At 36.5% G+C, this 23174-nt stretch overlaps 2 protein-coding genes across 6 annotated transcripts in view; both read left to right on the top strand.

The window, feature by feature from the left end:
- MAGI3 (membrane associated guanylate kinase, WW and PDZ domain containing 3) overlaps positions 1–23174 on the top strand; it is a 261069-nt gene that overhangs the window by 115436 nt on the left and 122459 nt on the right. The gene's annotated exons all lie outside the window — the stretch shown is intronic.
- On the top strand, positions 21958–22648 carry LOC129654932 (60S ribosomal protein L12-like). The gene has a single exon (XM_055584703.1). It carries the CDS (start codon positions 21982–21984, stop codon positions 22477–22479), a length of 498 nt encoding a protein of 165 aa, XP_055440678.1. The 5' UTR covers positions 21958–21981; the 3' UTR covers positions 22480–22648.

Here is a 23174-nt window from a genome sequence, read left to right as displayed (position 1 = left end):
TTGGAACCAGTCTGTTGTTCCATGTCCAGTTCTAACTGTTGCTTCCTGACCTGCATATAGGTTTCTCAAGAGGCAGGTCAGGTGGTCTGATGTTCCCATCTCTTTCAGAATTTTCCACAGTTTATTGTGATCCACACAGTCAAAGGCTTTGGCATAGTCAATAAAGCAGAAATAGATGTTTTTGTGGAACTCTCTCACTTTTTCCATGATCCAGCAGATGTTGGCAATTTGATCTCTGGTTCCTCTGCCTTTTCTAAAACCAGCTTGAACATCTGGAAGTTCACGGTTCACATATTGCTGAAGCCTGGCTTGGAGAATTTTGAGCATTACCTTACTAGCGTGTGAGATGAGTGCAATTGTGCGGTAGTTTGAGCATTGTTTGGCATTGCCTTTCTTTGGGACTGGAATGAAAACTGACCTTTTCCAGTCCTGTGGCCACTGTTGAGTTTTCCAAATTTGCTGACATATTGAGTGCAGCACTTTCACAGCATCATCTTTCAGGATGGTAGCAAATTGGAGCTATAAAAGTAGCATGATTACAGTGATCTGTAAACCACTTTTTTACATGTTATCTGTAATTAATGAAGTATGAGTATGGAAGAAGATTTCATTATTTGAAATGTATTGGAGTTCAAGTTACTATCTCCATTACACCCTCCCCCAATCCCCTCACCTAACTGTAGTAGGGGTTGAAATTCCTAGCTTTGTTTTATATGGGCGATAAATTTTAAAAATAAAAAGTTTCTCCTTTAGTAGTCTTTATTTGTCTTTAAATTTGAAGATCATTGAGTTCTTTAAGGAGGAAAAGACAGTAACTTTAATTTGAAAATACTAAATGGGAAAAAGATTGACATATTTAAAAATCAATAAAATCAACCTTGTAGCTCAGTTGGTAAAGAACCTGCCTGCAGTGCAGGAGACCCAGGTTTCATTCCTTGGTTGGGAAGATCCTCTGGAGAAGGAAATGGCAATCCACTCCAGTATTCCTGCCTGGAGAATCCCATGGACAGAGGAGCCTGGCAGGCTACAGACCTTGAGGTTGCAAGATTCAGACAAGACTTAGCGACTTAAGCACCACCACCAAGAAAGAGTGGGCAAAAATGCTTCATATATATTTTTGGGACTAAGGGAAGCATAAAGAAAAAAACATTTTCTTGTATGTCAGGCGTTAGATTTCTAAATCCGAGTTACGCTGTGTCTTGTAGATGTTTAAGCACTTTAATCTTCCATTCTGAAAACTGAAAGACTTAAAAATGAAATGTTAAGATCCCTATTTGGCTTTAATTGTAAATTGCAGGCCCTGAAGAGAGCATAATTAACTCTATTACTGCATCAAGCACTTAAAGATCTAAATACTTTGAATGTTCAATTTGAAGATGACGGAGAAAACTGCTACTAAGCAATCCATAGCTCTATGTTCTTTTTATTCTGTCTGCTTAGAAAGTTATATTTGTTACTTTTGTAAGAAAGAGGAATAAAAAATATTCACCTCAAAATATGTAAGATGTTTATACCCTGTTCTTTTTATTCTGTTCTCTTCAGAGTAGTCTGCTTAATGATGCAAAACATTTGTACTCTTGTAGGCGTCTTAAGCTACAGATCCAAATCTCAAACATAAAATTTACCTCCAGGATATGAAAGATGGCAAAGAATAATGCTAAAATGTAAAATTTGAAGAACAAATAACAGAAATTTTAATACTGTAATACATTTTTGACATCTAGCAGTTCTGGGTCAGTGCCCTGACTGCCAACCTTTGCCGGATAGTTTAAAGCAGATATTATGTATCTTTATAAGTAAATCTTATGTGGATACTATGGAGCTTTTCAAATAGGTGTTGATTTAGGGTCTCCTTTGAGTTTGTGAGCTCTTCTCCTTATAGCCCTGAAGGGTCACTGTATTCTAATGAATGCATGGCATGATACAACTAATTTGAGCTTCTTATAAATAAAGTTTGTATTAGCTGTTTAAATAAAGTTTCTCTTTAGTTGAACTTCACAGTGGCAAAATAAAAGTATGAAAAGAGAATTTTTTTTTTTTTCAGTAAAAATGGCAAAGAAAATTGTGAAGTCTTTGCACCAGACTCTCAAGGCCACTGATGTTTATCATTTTGTTGTGATATTTGACTGATATGAGTAATGTTTGGGACTATTTGATTTTTGTGACATGACACTTATTGAAATGGGATTTGTAAAGTGGTAGCATGGCTGGATGTAGAGTTTCGATTAAAAAGAATGAGAGAATGAAAACTAGAAAGTAAATTTTACTATCTCCTCGTAAATGTCTAAAATTAGTCAAGAACTTCATCACATGAAGAAACAAATTTTGCAACCTAACTAACATTGTTTTGTATTTATGTATGACCTCCGAATGTGGCTTGACTTTGAATGTATACTTTGTGCTAGTGTGTGAAACCTTTTACGTGATTATCTCACTATCTCATTTAATCCTTAAAGCAACCCTATGGAGTAGGTAATATCTTCATTTACAGATAAGGGAGTGAGGGACCAAGGTAGCTTACCGAACTGTAAATAAACAACGGAGGCAAGATTCAAAGTCAGGTTTTGTCTCATTCCTCCCATTGTTTCTCTACTTTACGAGACAAATGTAAAACAGAAATTTCATCTTTCCAATGCCCTTTCTTGTAACCCTTTAATGGTTCCTCATTGCCTGCCAGGAAGATTTCCTTCTCCTATCATATCCTTTAGTACCTCTAAAACTGACTACTTTGTCTTCTGTGACCCCAAATCTATCTTACTGGCTTCTGTAATAACACCCGTAGCGCACCTCCAGTGTTGCTGGTGGAGTGCAAAGACAACATTTTTCTGTCCCCAGTGAGAGTTCTTTCATGTTGATTGAATAAGTGAATGAATGAAGTTTTAGATTTTTTGGCTGTTGTTTTTACTTAATGTGTTCAACTTGGCTTTTTTTCCTGTGCTTTGATGTCTTACAGTATGGCTTTATACATTCAATAGTAGTAATTTTTAAATTTATGTAAGCAGTGGCTTTCCACTGAACAATATGGTTGGCCTTATACTTAATTTCAGGAGAGTAGTTGGGAAAAGGAGAGTAGTTAAAATCACATCTCTAGAAAGAAACTTTGCTGTGCCTTTTCTTACATGTCTGCATATTTGTTGTTCAGTCGCTCAGTCTGTCTGGCTGTTTGTGACGCCATGAACTACAGGGGTCACAAGAGCTCTCAAGAGTCTTCTCCAGCACCACAATTTGAAATCGTCAATTCTTCAAAACTTAGCTTTCTTTTATGGTCCAGCTCTCACATCCATACATAACTACTGGAAAACCGTAGCTTTGGCTATAGGGACCTTTATTGGCAAAGTGACATCTCTGCTTTTTAATATGCTGTTTGTCAAAGCTTTTCTTCCAAGGAGCAAATGTCTTTTAATTTATGCCTATATTTGTTATTGTTGCTGAGTCGCTCAGTCATGTCTGACTCAATGACCCATGGACTGCAGGACGCCAGGCTCCCATGACCTTCACCATCTCTGTGAGTTTGCGCGAACTCATGTCCGTTGAGTCAATGATGCCATCCAACCATCTTATCCTCTGTCATCCCCTTCTCCTCCTGCCCACAATCTTTCCCAGCATCAAGGACTTTTCCAGAATCGTTTTTTCACATTAGGTGGCCAAATATTGGGGCTTCAGCATCAGTCCTTCTAATGCTTATTCAGGACTGATTTCCTTTAGGATTGACTGGCTTGATCTCCTTGCAGTCCAAGGGGCTCTCAAGAGTCTTCTCAGCACCACAGCTCAAAAGCATCAATTCTTTGGCATTCAGCCTTCTTTATGGTCCAGCTCTCACATCTGTACTTGACTACTGGAAAAACGATGGTTTTGACTAGACAGACCTTTGTCGGCAAAGTAATGTCTCTGCTTTTCAATATGTCTAGGTTTGTCATAGCTTTTCTTCCAAGGAGCAAGCGTCTTTTAATTTCATGGCTGCAGTCACCATCTGCAGTAATGTTGGAGCCCAAGAAAACGAAGCCTGTCACTGTTTCCATTGTTTTCCCATCAATTTGCCATGAAGTGATGGGACCAGAAGCCATGATCTTTGTTTTCTGAATGTTGAATTTTAGCAGAATTATGTCAAAGTGAAATTACCATGGAAATTTGTTATGTCAAATACATTTTCCTATGATAAGTAAAAGTGAGTATTGTGTATTGTCTCTAAAGACCTTAATCTAACCATTTTAATTTAAAAAGTATATTTAGTATGTTATCTTATGTATTATATAAAATATGCCTATTCTAAGGGAATGAAGATCTAAGAATTCTTGTAAATGCTTATATGTAAATGGAAATATACAATGCAGGAAGCAGCTAAATAATTTTTGAATATATACTATCTCCAAATTTTATTTCTTCAGAGGAATGACTAATAGTTTGTTTTCTCCATTATTATTGTGAGCACCACATCATTGTAGGAGAAAAAAGGGAGAAGCGTTGATGCTTTCTGACTTAACACTAATCCTATTTATGTAAACAGAAGCAAAAGCATCAGGAATTTTTCTTTTAAAATGTAGTCTTTGAGTGCCAGAAAGTTGTTCTTGAGGTATGTCTTTTGGGCTTTTCTATGAACTTTTGGAGGGTAGGATGAGATGGAAATGAGATTTCTTAAGAATAATGCCATTACTTTGGAGGCTTGAGATCTGGTTCATAACTTGAAGTATGATTGAATTTCTCATAATTAATAATCTTTTGCTTCCTTATCCCATGAGGGAAGCCTGTATTAACCATGGGATATAAGTAATTATTGGAAGACACAGTCCAAAGTAAAAATCTTGATGATTTCTCTTAAATTTCTTTTTTCATTACTTTTTATGGAAATATGTTAAATCTTTAATAATGTTCCTTATCCCAAAATAATGAGGCCACTATCTGATGTAGCATGTTTGTGTCAGGGTCTTCAAGAGCACTTGCAGGTTTGGTGATTTGTTGGGAGGACTCTCAAGACCTAGTATGAAGTCCAACTCAGAGCTATAAATTTCCTCCTGCAAAAAAGGAAGGGCACATGGTTCAGAGACTGAGGAATCCTGGTTCAAGCTTCTGGTGGAATCACACTGGATGCCCTTAATTTCTCTGGCACTGAGTTGTGACAACATGTGTGAACTATTGTATACTAGGGAAGCTCTTTAGATTTTCTTTCTTTTCTTTTTTTTTTTTTAATTTTAATTATTTATTTGGCTGCACTGGGTCTTAGTTGCAGCATGTGGCATCTAGTTCCCTGACCAGGGATCGAACCTGTGCCCTCCCTATTGGCAGCATAGAGTCTTAGCCACTGGACCACCAGGGAAGTCCCAGCTCTTTAGATTTTCAATGCCTGGTTTTTATGGGAGCTGGTCACATAGGCATCCTCTGCCAAACACCTCCCAGAATTCTAGACTCCAAGAGGAAAAGCAGTAATTCACTGTGTACCACATTTTTTTTTTTTAAACAGTTTAGGCACAGTGAGGCATTCTTATCAGGGAATTGTGGGTACTCTCTTGACATCCAAGTTCCCAAAAGAACTTGGGAACAGTCTTCTAAGGATAGCAGTCTCAGATCTGCTATATTATTCACTCTTTTCTGCACACATGCAATGTAACTTGAGTGGTTGTAGGTAAATTTTGTCTATCGTAATCATTATTGCTTTGAAAGATGGTAGTAAATTCATGCCTGTTTTATGATAGCTAGTATCTGTGGTTTGAAACATGGTCAGTTCAGACTTCAAGCCATTCAACTTTTGGATCTGATGTTGTATTTTTAATACATAAAAGTGATATGTTACAAAATGATCACAATATGAATCAACATATTGAGACTTTATTATTCCTAGTTCTTCATGCATAAGGTCCATGCACATGTGTAAGTTCCGCAAACATATGAATGCCTATTGTGTACCTATTTTAGGTATTTGGGCTATAGAAATGAACCATCAGGCATGGTTCCTGCCCTGAAGAAGTCCATGTTCTAGCAAAGGTGATAGAAATGTAAACAAATAAACATAGGTAATGTTATTTTATTGAATTATATTTCATAAGATATTTTAAAATGTTTCCTTATGCTACTATTTATATGTCTGTGTATTCTTGTAGACACTACTGTGTAGTCTTAAGATTGTTATTTTAAAAAAAAATTTTAGTGTCCTGTTCTGAGTTTGGATTTTTGTGCTAGAGAAGGAGGGACTATATTTAATTGTATAGTTTTAGGGAGTGATAAATCACTGTACTGGAACCTATTTATGTTCTACCTGCTTACTAACATTTTAGTAACTAATAATTTTAGTAATTTTAGCTTAACATTTTTGCATCTAGGGCTAACCAGGGATCGAACCTGTATCTCTTGCGCCTCTTGCATTGGCCAGCAGATTCTTTACCACTGAGCCACTTGTGAAGCAATATCCAATACTAGTCATAATTAAAATTTGATTTTATACAAACTTTTATACGAAAAGAAGTCAGTTATCATTGTTTTCTGTTTCAGCCTGTTATTCCACCTCCGTGTCATCAGCCTTTTATTCCACCTCTACTCCTGCATTGACAGTGAAAGTCTCTCAGTCTTGTCCGACTCTTTGGTTCCATGGACCGCAGCCCACCAGGCTCCTCCGTCCATGGGATTTTCCAGGCAAGAATACTGGAGTGGGTTGTCATTTCCTTCTCCAGGATGTGTTCCTGACCCAGGGGTTGAACCGGGTCTCCTGCCTTGCAGGCAGACTCTTTACCATTTGAGCCACTAGGGAAGCCCTAGTTTTCATCAGTTTTGCTTTCTCTCCTATCATTTCTCCTTTCAGTTTCACCACCTTAATATAATAGGCTTAGAATTTGTCTCCAGTCTGTGCTTCTCTTTAAAAAATGGTTGTTCCAGTCTGTTTTCTAACTGGATGTCAGAGTCTTCTATTATGTCTGTAGCTGCACAAAAGTACACAAGATGGAAAACCAGGAAGCATGGACTCTGGGTTTGAACTTTATTGACTCTTTTTTTTCCCTTTAAATTCCTGCAGTGCCATATGTGCATCTCTTGGTTTATTGTATATTTCTTTATAGTTACTTGTGTGCTTATCTTCACCTTCTGTCCTCTTAAGAGCCTGTTTTGTGTGTTTATTTTTTATTTTTTGGCCACATAGATACAGCTAGTTTTAACTTTGGGTAAATTACTTAAATGTCTTAATGCCTTAGGCTACTCATCTATAAAATAGGGATGATACTAGTAAGTCCTGTAGTCTTAACTGTCATCACAGGACCTGTGATGATTAAGGGAGTTAATAATGTAAATATTTTAGAATGGTGTCCAGCCCATATTAATTACTCAGTAAATGTTATTTATTCCCAACTTTTTTTAAGTTGAAACCTAAAAAATGGAAAAAGAAGAGTCAATGAGTATTTGCTTTTCACTTAGATTAATTTTTAACCTATCCCAAATTTGCATTTTCTTTCTTCTGTGTGTATATGTATTTTTTTAGGTAAATTACTTGAAAGCAAGTGGCATGCATCATTGATACTCATAATATTTCACCATATACCTCCTAAGAATAAGTACATCTGCATAATCACAATACCATTTTTATAGTCAAGAAATGTAAGAATGAGAAAAGTGCTTAATATATAGGCTGTGTTCAGATTTCCCCAGTTGCTCCAAAAATGTCCTTTTTAGCATTTTTCTTTTCCTTTTCTTTCTTTTTGGAAATCTAGAGTCCAGGCAGGAATCATTTGCTTTACTTGTTCTGACTCTTCAGACTGTTAATTTGAAGCAGGCTTACTGCTCTTTCTTGCATTTCTTTTTCTTTTCATTCTTTCTCTCTCTCATTTTTTGTTCCTTTTCATGACACTGACATTTTTGAAAAGTCTAGGGTCATTACCTTGTAAAACGTTCTTTTGAAAACTGCATATAGAGATTAAAAGATAGCACGATTTTGTTAAGCTGTATTTTATCTTTATAATTTTAACTATTATAGTCCCAAGTTTCAAGAAGATAAATGAACAATGGAGATAATGTGAGTAATGTAGATGGTTATTAACAATAAATGTTTTGAGTAGAATATTCCAGATGATAAGATTTATTAGATTTATAAAGAAAAATACAATTAGATCAAGAAGGTTATTTTATTTGACAAAGGCTTTAAGTTGTTCTGTTGCATTTTATTAATTCTTCAGTATTTTTTGAGCTTTTGTTTTTGGTACGTTGTCCCTGTTCTCCTAAATGCTCTCAGTCTAGGAGTGAGACAGACAAGTAAGAGACTGTTATAATTCAGTGTGAAACATATGGGTGTATATATTTGATAAAAAATTTTATGGCGCCCTAAGGAGTCAAATACTGCCTAACTACTAAGGCAAGTAACTTAAGAGTTGGGAGATCAGGAAAGCTCTTCAAAGAAATGACATCCATGTCCATGAATGTAGATATAAAGGTTAAGAAATAGGCAGATCAGAGGTTGGAGGAAGAGTATTTCAGCTAGACAAACTAACATTTGAGGAATGTAAGAATTACAGTGGTAACAGTATGGAGAGTAAACTACAAAGGAATTGAGGGTGGAAAGGAGGCTGAAGAGGAAAGCTGGAGGCTCTGTTAATCACATTAATGGATTTGAATGCTATTCAGAGTTCAGTTAGAAATCGTTAAGTTTCTGTGTGAAAACAGAGGTGTGATGTAATCAGCTTTGTACTTCAGGAAAACCATCCTGGCTGCTACATTGGAGAACAGGGATGGTAACAGGGATCCAGGTAAGAAGCTACTGGCTTCATCAGACAAAAGATGGTGGTGACCTGCGTTAGGATAGTGGTTGTTTAAGTGGAGAGAATTGAATGAGTTGGAGAAATATTCAGAAGATGAAATCAAATACTATTTGGTAATTTGAGGGGGAGGTATAGTGTATTAGTTAAAGAAAACAGACTCTAGAGCCCAAACACCCAGGTTCAGATCCTAACTCTACCACTTGCTGCTGCTGCTGCTGCTGCTGCTAAGTCACTTCAGTCATGTCCCCGACTCTGTGCGACCCCATAGACGGCAGCCCACCAGGCTCCCCCGTCCCTGGGATTCTCCAGGCAAGAACACTGGAGTGGGTTGCCGTTCTTTGTAGAGTTTGGCAAATTGCAAAACTTCTCTGAATCTCATTTACTCATTGTAAAATGAGAAGAAACACAATACTTATCTCATAGTATTGTGTGAGGATTAAATTAATTAATTTATGTACAGAGTGTAGAACTGTTCCAAGTACATGGTTAGTACTATGTAGCTGTTAGGTACTGTAATAATTATCATTACAATTTTTTAGCATTATTATTATTAATTTGATATCTCATTGAGGTGTGAGAAGAACCAGGATTGATGCCTAGGTTTCTAATTTGGCTTCTGAGACAAATTATGGTAGATTTTTTTTATTGGGGAGGAGGGATGATGACTTCTCATTTAGGCTTGCTGTTTCTGAGGAACTTTGGGAACACCTTGGTGAAAACATTCAGTAGGCAGAAAAGTATGGAAGTACGGAGAAAAGGTATGAGTTCGAATATCCTTTGGGGAATTGTGAGAATATAGGTGAGCAGCAGCAGCAGCCAGTGATCATTACAAAAGTTGTAAGAGTAGATGAGACCAGTGAAGAGCATGCAAAGTAGGGAGGGAGGAGCCTAAAAGGCTGTGCTGTCTTTAAGAATGTATGATTTAGGTCATAAGCCAGGGTATAATGCTGGGTGCCAAGTGGAGGGTTTAGAAAGTTTTCAGCATTCAGTACAACTTCATTTACATTAACTTGGGTTTCAGAGGACTTTGAGCTAAGATGAAGTGGCAGTCAGGTAGAAGAAAATTCTTCCTCTGTTGAGAAAATCTAGAATTGTAAAGAAGTCAATTTACTAAGGTAGGGAAGATGTTTCTGACTGCTGTTTTGCTTCTGTAAAAGATATAAGATTGTTTCCTGATTGGCAGAATGGCAGAGAACATAGAATGAGTTCTTATGTCTTTTTGTGAATAATGTGCCCTATTGAAGTACATATTGCTTGGATTAGTTAATAAATACTGTGTTGACAAGAATTCTCTGTTTTTTCAATTTCTGGTTATGAAAATTTTCAAACCTACAAAAAACTTAAAAGAAAGTGGCCAGTGAATACCTAGGTAATGTTACTATTACCATACTTCCATACTCACCTTTGAGTATGTGTGTTTAGTCAAATCATTTCAAAGTAAATTACAAACTTTATGATACTTCATTCCTAAGATATTTAGCATGTATTTCCTATTATACCTTATAATATTATACCTTTCAATACCATTATCACATGCAAGAAAATTAACAATAATTTGTTAGTATCACTTACTGTTCAGGCCATATTGACATTTGCTGATTATCTTAATGTTTTATAGATTTTTTTCCTTCCTTAAAAGAATCCAATCAAGGTTCATGTGTTGCCTTTGGGTGTTATGCCTCTTTAGTCTCTTTTTCCAGAGCTTTTTTTTTTTTTTTTTGGAGAGGAACATTTACTTTTTAAGAAACCAGAGTGTTCTAAACTCTGTATTTGTCTGATTGTTTCCTCAGAGCATCATTTATCTTGTTCCTCTATCCTTTGTAATTCCTGTAAACAGGAAACTCAGTTTAAAGGCTTGGTGTAATTAGATGAAAAATTTGGGCAAGGATATGTCATAGGTGATATATATTTCATATTGTGTTACCTCAGGAGGATGTCAGATCATCACACTGTTAATACCAAGTTTGATCTTTTCTGTGTAATAATATAATTTTCCCCTTTGAAATTAGGAAGTAATCTGGAAGGTAATTATTTCACTGATAGTTCTATCATTCCTTCTACATCTGTTAGCTGGCGTTCTTAGGTAAAGAACTTTTCCTCTTCCACTGGGGATGAACAGCAGTTCTTTCCTCAAAAGGCAGAATAAATGCTTGTTTACTTTTAATGAGAAGTTTTGAGAACAGGAAGTTTGGTGCTGTAGTACCCTCTGCTGATTACAGATGAAATGCTTTTTTTCTCTGTTTTTAGAGTATTATTATGGACTCATGGATTTTTAATTATTCAATTTGTTGTCAGTTATAACTGTTATTCTTTTTAAGACTTAAATTCTCTCAGATGTCTGGCGAGAGCCTCTCAGAGTTGGCTCTAGTGTCCTTTTGACTGCCCTTCATTAGTTTTTCCCTTTCTAGAAAAACATAATGACCTAGTAGACTCACTTATATTATCCCTGCTTCAGATCTAGAACCAGTCATTTCTCCAGGAAGCTTTGGTTCCTTTTAATGGAGAAGAGTATTTAGAAAGCACGATATGAACATTAGAGATGTTCATTACTTGTATCTTTTGTCTTTCATTGAACATCTTTGTTTGAAATAATATTTACATAATTACCTATTTGTTTTATCCGATAGTGCAAATAAAATAGGCTCAAAATTACAAAAATTAATATTGTAATCATTATGTGAAGTGTAAGGGGATTGGGGGCAGGAGGAGAAGGGGACGACAGAGGATGAGATGGGTGGATGGCATCACTGACTCAATGGACGTGAGCCTGAGTGAACTCTGGGAGTTGGTGATGGACAGGGAGGCCTGGCGTGCTGCGATTCATGGGGTCGCAAAGAGTCGGACACGACTGAGCGACTGAACTGAACTGAACTGAAGATTTCTTTGCAATTTTTAATATTTTTAGAATATATGCCAGTAAGAATGCAAGTCAAAGTACTATGTTCAAAAGTGACTTGAAATATTATTTTTGTCTTCATATGGTTATATTACCAGTTTGATATGCAATTAAGTTCATTTATTTCCATTTGTTTTCAGTGTAAGGTTTGCTAACTTAGATTTTTAAATTTAGTTTTATTCTCTTGAATGTATAAAGCATTTGTCTAGTTCAGAAATCAAGCTATACTAACAAGTATACTTTTGTTTCGATTTTCTACATCTTCCCCTTGCCTCAGTCCTTTCACCTCCTCCATCAAAAGTAACTATTTTTTAATTTCTTATTTAGCCTCCTGCTGTTTATGTTTGTTATTATATAGCTGTAACTCTAACTTTCCCCATTTTTTCTTCTATGCTGGTTGTATCATTTTATATCCTACAGGGACATATTTAGTGTATTTGAGCATAGAGCAGGTAGTTATTTAATATTTCTCTCTTCTATATTATAAAGTTATTTTCAGAAATGACCATGAAATAAAATACCATAGTGAAACAAAATCTATACAGTAAATATTTCCTTTTATTGAACATTTCAGTAGACAATCACACTAGTAAAAGTAAATTTTAAAATAGAGTACATTATAGAAAATGTTTGCTAACATATCTCCACCAGAAAATTCATCTTGAATTTTTATTGCATTTAGTTAAAAGGAAAAAAAAAAAAAAAACTCCTGAAGTTTTTCAACAAAATCAAGAGAAGATGGTGGAATGATAGTGAACATGGACACTGTTTGATCCACTAATTAATAACCAGACATTCAAATAAGCATTGCCCTTTTGGTTTCTTCTAGTAATCTAAGAGCAACATCTTTTGGTCTCTCTCCTAGCATCCTTCAAAATTTGATTCTTTTTCTAAGTGTCCATTTCCTATGTTTTATTGTTGTATAGTTAATGACCTTAACCACTGTTTCCATGCACTATTCTTTAAATAACTTTTTAAAGCTTTGTGCTTTACTAGTCATTGTTCAAGGCTAATTCCGGCTGTCTGCAAGTATTTTTGTGTCTGATTAACTCAACTAAAACCTCCCACCAGGGAAAAAGATAACCTAGAAAAGAGAAATAGATTACAGCAGTCATTGTTTATTTGGAATCTATTGTTTAAATGCAGGAGTAGGTAATATAACACAGGGGCTAGAGAAGGAAATGGCAAGCCACTCCAGTGTTCTTGCCTGGAGAATCCCAGGGACGGGGGAGCCTGGTGGGCTGCCGTCTATGGGGTCGCACAGAGTTGTGCACGACTGAAGCGACTTAGCAGCAGCAGCAGCAGAGACAAACTGTGCTCGAATGGAGTTTGGACCATTTGAGAACATTCCAGATTTAACTTCTGAAATGAATGTGTAGAACTGAATCCATGTATATCAGAGGCCCAACTGGGAGTTCTTCAAATTAACTTCATGTGTAGTTCAGTGTTTGAAAAATAAATAATAAAAATGTTGAATTTGAAACTTACATACATGTTATTAAAGCTCAACAACAACCACAACAATTATTTAAAATTTGGAAAAACTAAAAATTTTTTTCAGAGAGCATTTTATTGTTGACATTTAGAAAAATTGCCGTCACATGATGGTAAGGAGCAGATCAAGTTTATAAATTCTCTGTGGACAGTGTACCTCCTTATTCTGGCACTGGACACGGTCTGTGTCCATCACCCCCTCTTGGTGTGCCACTGCACCCATCCACGCTTTATACTAGTGCTTTTTCTCCACAGCCTCACCAACGCTGTTGATTTGTTTTATCAGTTGATGGGTGAGACGTGGTATCTGTGTTGTTTTGATTAGTGTTTATCATATTAGTGAAGTTGAAGTTATCGTGAGTGAAGTTGAATATCTTTTTCTGTGTTTACAAGTCATTGCATTTCTTTGAACTGTCTAGTCATTAATTTTTGCCTTTTTCTTTTCTAGTGGTTTTTCCTCCTCTCTTTTCGTTATATAAAAAATTAAGTACATTTTAACAAATGTGTATTGGAAGAAAAAAAGAAAGCAGGATACTATCACTGACTAAACTGACTATACTTTTGGGAAGCCTTATAATACATAACATGATATTAACAGAAATCTCTGTTTCCCCCTTTAAGGTGACTGATGAGGATTGCAGCTATATTGAGGTACTAAAACAACCTCCTGCATATTAACCTGGTAAACCTCTGACTGGTGAAGCAGTGTTTTTCAAACTGGACTCAGCAGTCTTACCTGTTTTTGTACATTTAAAAACATAAAATTTCTTTGAAGGTACAATTCTGTCCTTATAGCATTTTTTTTTAAAACCTCTGCTATAAAGTAAGAGTTGTTATTGTTCAATGACAGACACATAATTATAACTCAGACAATTAGTAATCATTAATTTAACAAATGAAATCAGTTAAATTGGTTCTTCACTGAATCGACTAGGTAATTTGATTAAAATTATTATCACATAAATGTAGCCTTACTGCTTAAAGATTTTCGTACTTTGTAAGAAAAAATATGTATTTCATTTTTGTAGAGTCAACTGTGAATCATTTTGTATGTCAGTTTTTCATAAAATTTTTGTATTATAAATGTACATAGCAGCCCAGAAACAGAAATGAACATTAAACTTTATTTCCATGTCTGCAAACTCCCTTTCATCAGTATTAATGTGTATATCCTTGTATTTATAATTATAAGTAAGATATACCTATGTTTTTGTGTTGAGAGTTATCTAGTTTTGTTTTATTTTGAGTTGTAAAAATTGTAACAACATTTAAGACAAAATTTAAGCCAAGGCATAGTAACCCATGATCTTATCACTAGCAAATATTTAATTTTTTGCCAATTCATCTTATTTTTTTAAGATCTTGTCTAAAATCCTTACATCTGACTCTTCAAAAACCCTTGATAACTAAGAATACTTTTTAATGGTACTTTTTGTCATCTACTGGTCCTTCTTTTAAATAGAATAGTTTTCTTCAATAGCAGCAAAAGTGCTCTGTGGTTTTGAATTTTATTTTTAATATTTAATAAAGAATTATGTGAAGTTTACTGAGGTTAAGGTACAAATGAATCATGTTATTTCTTGAGAGTTTAATTCTGTGTATTTTAGAAGTGCCTCATAATGTGAGTAGGTGATACAATCATATAATATATGAAGGTGTATGTTTTTGAGGTGCTTCAAAGAATTGATGTTAGTCTTGAACTTACCACAAACTTTTTCCAACCTAATTGTGATTAATTTATATTTCTTTGTGAAGCATTCGTTTCTGACTTTCCACCATGAAAAACAGGGTAGCTTAGATTGTGCTTGCTTCCCGTTATCTGCTGGTCTTGTTACCTTGCCTGTGTATCATTTCTCTCTCATGTGTCATCTGTTTATTTTTATCACAGTAACAGTATTATATAGTATTCTGCATATAGCAGCTTTAAAGTACAGTACTTTTTAAAGCTTCAGTCATAGAGCTCTGGATCATTCATTGCTTGCTGAAGAAAAGGTAGTTAAATGGAAAAAACCCCACTTCTTTCTTTTTTTTAAACCGCCACTGCCACCACAAGTCTGAAAGACTTTTTGTTGCCAAGCAAATGGAGCATGGGTATTATATCATGTTTTTTTACCATGGAGTTATCATCTTAAACTCTCTTGATTTTGACTCTTTAAATAATATCTGGTCTTCTTTTGAGAAATTTAAGGAAATACCTAAAGAATTTAAATTTGTATTTTTATGTTGCTGTTGTTTTTCTTTCTTTTTCTTCTTTTTGAGACATGGTAAACCTTTCAATTTCTAACTTCTCTCCTTAAAAATTTTTCACTTTCCTTCAGCTGTGCTATTTGTTTATTTATTATTTATTTCATTCTCCTTTTTCCTTCAAGGATTCCTGTCATTTAAGTTTAAATTAGAGCACTCTGCAAATCTGTGAGCATTCACTTCTTTGGTTAAATTATTATTTTCAGTTTATGTTTCTTGAGTTGCCTCCTATTTCACCAACCCAATTTTCTGCTGCATTGATTCTTCTAATACTGCTTCTACTGCCAGTATTAATGGGTTCGTGGCTAAATTTATTCTGTGCTGGTCTTGGTGCCCTCCAGTTGTTCTCCTTGTCTCCATAGGCCACAGTGTTGCCAGAATTAGCCATCTGAAACACAAGTCTGGCTGTGTCAAGTGAAAGGTGCTCAGTCGTGTCCCTCTCTTTGCAACCCCATGGACTATAGAGTCCATGGAATTCTCCAGGCCAGAATACTGGAGTGGGTAGCCGTTCCCTTCTCCAGGGGATCTTCCCAACTCAGGAATCAAACCCGTGTCTCCCACATTGCGGGTGGGTTCTTTACCAGCTGAGCCACCAGGGAAGCCCAAGAACACTGGAGTGGTAGCCTGTCCCTTCTCCAGTGTATCTTCCTGACCCAGGAATCGAACTGGGATCTCCTGAATTGCAGACAAATCCCTTACCAGCTGAGCTGCCAGGGAAGCTCGGCTGTGTCATTCTCCTGGTAATACAAATCTTAGTAACTTCTTCACTACAGAGTTATGTTATAACCCTTTAGTGACATAAGCAAAGCCTTCTGTTACCTGAGCTCCTGCATCTCTCTAGTCTTATAATCCACCACTGCCCCGCCACTGTGCTCTTCCCCTTACCTGAAATGCCCGTGACAGTCCCAATCCTGTCCTCCCATCCATACTTCCAGCCTAGATTAACTGGTTTTCCCCACTAAACATAGTTATTTATTTTCTTTTTAGCTACATGCTCTCATGTACCTTGTACATGCTTTTTCACTGGTTTTAGTAGTTGTTTATACTTGTCTGTGACACCTCAACACCAGGGCAGGTACTATATTATGATTTTTATAGCTTCAACACTAGCATAGTGCCTGGCGTTTTGTTTTATTACCCTCCTGTCTTTTGGTTTTGTTTACTTTAAGGGAGAGGCTGAGCTCTATCATATAATCTTTCTCTTCTTTTTTTCTTTTTCATGGGAAAATATTTTCAGTAGAGTCAAGCTATCAAAAATTGTTTTTCTCCAATCAGTGTTTTCATGTCCATAACTTACTAATCCTGAAGATGTGGCCTTACAGTTGTTCAGTCGTTCAGTTGCGTCTGACTCTTTTCGACCCTACAAACTGCAGCTCATCAGGCTTCCTTGTCCTTCAGTATCTCCCAGAGTTTGCTCAAACTCATGTCCATTGAGTCAGTGATGTTATCTAACCATCTCATCCTCTGCCGTCCCCTTCTTCCGCCTTCAATCTTTTCCAGCATCAGGGTCTTTTCCAGTGAGTTGGCTCCTCACATCAGGTGGTCAAAGTATTGGAGCTTCAGCTTCAACATCAGTCCTTCCAGTGAATATTCAAGGTTGATTTCCTTTAGGATTAACTGGTTTGATCTCCTTGCAGTCCAGGGGACTCTCAAGAGTCTTCTCCAGCTCTACAGTTTGAAAATATCAGTTCTTTGGTGCTCAGCCTTCTTTATGGTCCAGCTCTCACATCTATACATGACTACTTGAAAAACTGTAGCTTTGACTAGATGGACGTTTGTTGGCAAAGTGATGTCTCTACTTTTTAATACGTTGTCTAAGTTTGTCATAGCTTTTCTTTCAAGGAGCAAATGTCTTTTAATTTTGTCTTACAGTAACTTGTCCTAAATCACATTATAGTACTTGATCCCTGGATCAGGGTTTAGCAACTAGGTTTGGGAGTGACCTGTTAAACACGAGTCACTACTGATTTCAGTAATCAAATTACAGGCTTAGGTCAAGCAGGACTGACTTCTCTAGCCTAATTGTTTGGTTTCAAGCTTGGGGTAGTGGAAATCCAGTTCAGCCAGGGTGGTCGTCTTTTCCTGTTTTTATTATTTACCTCCAAGGTTATATTGTGCTCCAACTCTTAATGAAAAAAAGAGAAAAATGCTTTCTAGACTGCTAAAAATATGGTATGCTGTTGTTGCCATCTTAAATCTCTCAAACAATATAGAATATTACAAAGTTGAGGGTAAAATTCTTCAACATCTTGTCACTCAGAGATGAACATATTTAGAACATATTGTCGCATAAATACATATAGGAAAAGTGTACCAATTTCTTAAATGACATCTTGCACTGAAAGTTCCCTTCTGTATCTCCCTCTGGATCTTCCAGGCAAGAATACTGGAGTGCATTGCCGTTTCCTTCTCTAGGGGATCTTCCCCACCCAGAGATTGAACCTGGGTCTCCTATATAGCAGGCGGATTCTTTACCAACTAAGCCACCAGGGAAACCCTTTTTTTATTCAACAACATGTTAAAACATACCTCAATAATTGAAGATGTATTTTATCATTGATAATTTACTCACCAGTTATAGTTGGACATTTAAATTCCTTATAAATAATGCTGTGATAAACATTCATCTATTATGTTTTGTTTTGTTTTGTTTTACATTTTTGTGTGACTGTAACTTCAGTAGAACTCTTCTGTCAGAAGACATGCAAGTGTATGTTAATAGATATTGCCATAATGCCTTCCAGAAAAGTTGTTCCAACTTATATTGCCCCACATCTCTACCAAGGCCAGATTTTTATTGTGAATTAAAGACTCCCAATTTACAGCTCTAAATTCAGATCCATTAATATTTTCGTATGGTATCTGTCTCACTGCCACCTCAAATAACATGAGATGTTATCATACTGATTTCCTGCCTCAATTCTCAAAGTCTGTTTCTTCCCCTTTCTATTTCTTTTCTTTAAATGGAACTTAAATTTCCTGGTTTTTCAAGTTAGAAGTCTGATGTGATCTTTACTGTTGTCTCTTTCCCCCTGAATCTTCTTATCAAATATATTGCTAAGGCTAATAGATTCTATTTATAATATCATGAATATCCAGATAGGAGAAGGTCCTGTAGTTAAGTTTATGCTGTCCCACAGTTTTTTTAAAAAGACACTTAGAAAAACACATACTGTTTTGATTAGGCAGTCTGAATGTAAGCTTTTAGGAATATAATCAGATTTCTACCTCTAAAATTTAATTAACATATATTTAAAATGAAATTTAGAAATACTGTTTTCCCACTATTTCATGTAAAAATTTTGTTCAAATTCTTCAACTTACATCTTTAGTATTTTGTCAACACTGGAATGAGTCACCTAACAACTTCCTAGTTCACTTCCTCCTCTCTTCCATCTAAGTTGCTTGAGACATTGTAGTTTTTAAATCTGTATATAATGCTGTCCCAGCCACAAGTACAATTCAAGCAAAATGTTGGCGTATGTTCATGATCTCATAACCTAAGTACGGACTGAATTGCTTTTTTAAAAAAGCTTTTAAAAGCTCCTCACTAGGGAGCTCCCTGGTGGTCCAGTGGTTAAGTCTCCGCACTTTCACTGTCAAAGGCACAGGTTCAATCCCTGGTGGGGAAACTAAGATCCTACAAGCTGTGTGGCATGACCAGAAAAAGAAAATATAGACACTTGCTGCCTTTAAAACAAACGAGTAAAACCTGGTCATTGAAAGATTGCTTAACAGTGACATTGTCACATGCAGTTGTGAAGTAATCTCCCAAGAAAAAATACTGAATCTTCTCACTTTATTTGCTCCCCCCGCCCCCACCCCTAACCCCCAGCAATTGTGTTAGATTATCTCTTAAACTGTTTTGTTGGTTCAGGCTAACATGTTTTCTTCAGACAGTACATTGTATTTTTCAAAATAAAATAACATAGATCATTCTGTAATCTGAGACTTTGTAAGGCTCAAATATCAGATGACAACCTCTTCTAGAAGGATAGTGTTTGGTATTGAAAAATTTTACATATATATGGGCATGTACTGCTGCTGCTACTGCTAAGTCTCTTCAGTTGTGTCCGACTCTGTGTGACCCCATAGACAGTAGCCCACCATGGTCCCCCATCCCTGGGATGCTCCAGGCAGGAACACTGGAGTGGGTTGCCATTTCCTTCTCCAATGCATGAAAGTGAAAGTGAAGTCGCTCAGTTACGTCCAACTCTTCGTGACCCCATGGGCATGTACAGTGAATCTCAAATCCATCTACTTTTCCACTACGAATACTGACCTGGACAATGGCCCTCACATTTTAACTGCATGCCTCATAGATATTCTTGGCTCCCTCCTCTGTTTATTCTATACACAGAGAAGTTACCTTTTCACCATGTCAGTCTATTAATGCTTTTTATTGACTATTGTTCCTGTTTACTTGGATAACCCTTACTGTTCCCATTAGCATATGAACTCTCCACCTTGACGTGGAAACATTTACCCTCTATTAATACTTAGTAATTCTGATATCCTGGGGGTAGGGAGTTAGTGCCAGGGACAGCTACATTTTGGGAGTTTTGTCTCTATTTCTCTCTGAATGCTTGTATCTACTGCTTCTAGGGATTAGGAACAGCAGTTCATATACCCTTATTTTGTAGATAAATATATACATTCAATGTATCAACATTTTGTACTGAGAAGAGTCTGCAAAATGTGCTGAGTTTAAAAGCTAGGGTGTTATGTGTCAGCTTCTGGCATTTTTTCAGTGTGATCCAAAATGTTTTATAGTCTTTGGAGTTGATATTTCAGTGGACAAAGAGTAATTTTTTTTCTTCTATTTTTTATTATTTCTCTTTGTTTTGTTCTGTATTAGAGAGCCTTTTATAAAAATGATTTATGTTGTCATATTGCCCAGACAACTCCCTTTCAATTCTTAGACCTAAATTCACGACTATCAATCTGATCAGGCCATTTAATACCTTTGATTGTGGTTTTTACTGTGTAGTTTCATAGTATTCAATAATTGATACTGGAATTTATAGAAATTCCCATTGCCTTTTGAAACAGATTCTTTTCTTGCTGTTGGTTTAGTTTAGGGGTACGAATTCCCTCCTTCCCTTACTTCCTCCCTTCCCATCCTTCCTCCTTCACCTCCCCACCCTACCCCCCCCCTTATTTTTTTTGGTGTTCTTTTGTTTGTTCAGTTCAGTCACTCAGTCGTATCTGACTCTTTGCAACCTCGTGGATTGTAGCGCACCAGGCTTTCCTGTTGGTCACCAACTCCCGGAGCTTACTCAGACTCATGTCCATTGAGTTGATGATGCCATCCAACCATTTCATCCTCTGTCGTCCCCTTCTCCTCCTGCCTTCAATCTTTCCCAGCATCAGGGTCTTTTCCAGTGAGTCAGCTGTTTACATCAGGTGACCAAAGTATTGGAGTTTCAGCTTTCTCATCAGTCCTTCCAGTGAATATTCAGGACTGATTTCCTTTAGGATTTTTTTTTTTTTTAAGACCCTTTAAAAGGGAAATGGGAGACTGGAGATCTTTTGACAGTATCATTTAAGTAGAAGCTAGTAAATTCTTTCTTTAATAGTGGTTAATTCTATCAGCCTACTGCCTGAACCTGGAGGTTGAGATTGTTTACATAATGATGCATCTTAAAATACGATCTGAGTTCTCTAATAGTCATTTTTTGTTTCCCAATTAGACTTCTAATCAAGCACATCTGTATTCCTTTTCAGCTGTCTTTTTATTAGCTGTTATAATGAAACATCAGTAACAAATCTTCTACCTCGAGTCCTGGACATTCTGCTGAAGCATATAACTTTGATTTGCAAAGACCACTGAACCCAGTTATTCTGTTTTCAGGAAAATGACAGAGCACAATAGATGGCTTTATACCCTCTTGTCAAAAGGATGAAGCATTAATACTATGATTCAGATATTGGTGTGCCATCCAGGCACTGGTTATCTGGCATTATGACAGGTTTGCTAATGATTCCTGATGTGAGTGCCACAAAGAAAAAAATTGTGAATAGCCTCAGGATAGCACTTGAGAAATACTGTTTTTCTTCAAGTACTAAATTTACATGATCCCATCAAATAAAAGCTTTGAAGAGAAAAAGACCCTCTTTTGATAATTTCTTATTTTTTCTACTCCTTTCTGCTAGAAAGGTTCACCTTACTGTGCTCTTCCTGATACATGACTTTTAAAGGGAAAATTTGGTAATTTTGTTGTGTTTTTTATAGCATGTGATTTTCATTTTTTTTTTTTCAAATAGCGATTTTAGTATTCTATAGCCAGTTGAGCATTTTAAAAATAAATGGTTGGAATTTAACCTTACTATGGGGAAAATACTATCAATACTTATTAAAAATAAAGAACTAAAGGAAAACCTACACAAGTAGTATCAGCTTTTACATAGAACTTTTCAAGTTTTTTGTCATACTGCTCCACTAGGTCAGGCTTCTTTTTCCACAAATGACCTTTGAAGGGCATAGATTTTTGAAAGTATGGTTCCTAGTTTTTAAAAGTTTTTCTTGCTTTCTTTCGGCTTTCGGCTCAGAGGAGGCAAAGGTGCAACTTTCTTCGGTCGTCCCAAATCTGGGTTGATCCGACACCAGCCGCCTCCGCCATGCCGCCTAAGTTCGACCCCAACGAGATAAAAGTCGTGTACCTGAGGTGCACCAGTGGGGAAGTTGGTGCCACGTCTGCCCTGGCCCCCAAGATCGGCCCTCTGGGTCTGTCTCCAAAAAAGGTCGGTGATGACATCGCCAAGGCAACTGGTGATTGGAAGGGTCTGAGGATTACAGTGAAACTGACCATTCAGAACAGACAAGCCCAGATTGAGGTGGTACCTTCTGCTTCTGCCCTGATCATCAAAGCCCTCAAGGAACCACCAAGGGACAGAAAGAAGCAGAAAAACATTAAGCACAGTGGAAACATTACTTTTGATGAGATCGTCAACATTGCCCGGCAGATGTGGCATCGGTCTCTAGCTAGAGAACTTTCTGGAACCATTAAAGAGATCCTGGGGACCGCCCAGTCTGTGGGCTGCAATGTTGATGGCCGCCACCCTCACCACATCATAGATGGTATCAACAGTGGCACAGTGGAGTGCCCCGCTAGTTAAGAACTGCAAAGGAAAGAGAAAAATACAGGATCATTTGACAACCAAAAAATAAAATAAAATAAAAGTTTTTCTCATTGTAGTAGTAGATTTTCATTGTAGAAAATTTGAAAATTCAGAACCATGAAGATAAAAGTTTTAAAAAATCACCCAATAAATATACCTGCAATAATATTTAAGTGTTGCTAACTGTTTAATACATATGAGTTTATGTATGACCCTTACATTAAAAAAAAATTGCATATTCTCAGATACGTTACAATTTGGGGGGTCACACTGAATGTTCTGTTTTGTGCCCTGCTTTTTTCATTTAAAATACCTTATGAGCACTTGACCACATTGTTATAATCAAGACATTACTTTTAATAGTCCTGCTTAATGAAAGGATTTTTGTGAGGATTACAGTAAAAATGTTTTTCTCGGATGAATTCCGTTTAAAACTCTTATCAGTATAGCAATCGCATTATCAAGTGTCTTTTTGGTTGGATAACCAACAGGGTCCTTCTGTATAGCACAGGGAACTCTGCTCAATGTTATGTGGCAGCCTGGATGGGAGGGGAGTTTAGGGAGGAATGGATACATGTATATGTATGGCTGAGTCCCTCAGCTGTCCACCTGAAACTATCACAGCATTGTTAGTTGGCCATACTCCCAATACAAAATAAAAGGTTTAATTTTCAAAAAGTATCATTTTGGAG

Source organism: Bubalus kerabau, chromosome 6 (genome assembly GCF_029407905.1).
Source record: "Bubalus kerabau isolate K-KA32 ecotype Philippines breed swamp buffalo chromosome 6, PCC_UOA_SB_1v2, whole genome shotgun sequence".
Taxonomy (NCBI): domain Eukaryota; kingdom Metazoa; phylum Chordata; class Mammalia; order Artiodactyla; family Bovidae; genus Bubalus; species Bubalus kerabau.
Note: the sequence above shows the minus strand (reverse complement) of the source record. Positions and strands in the feature narration are given on the sequence as shown.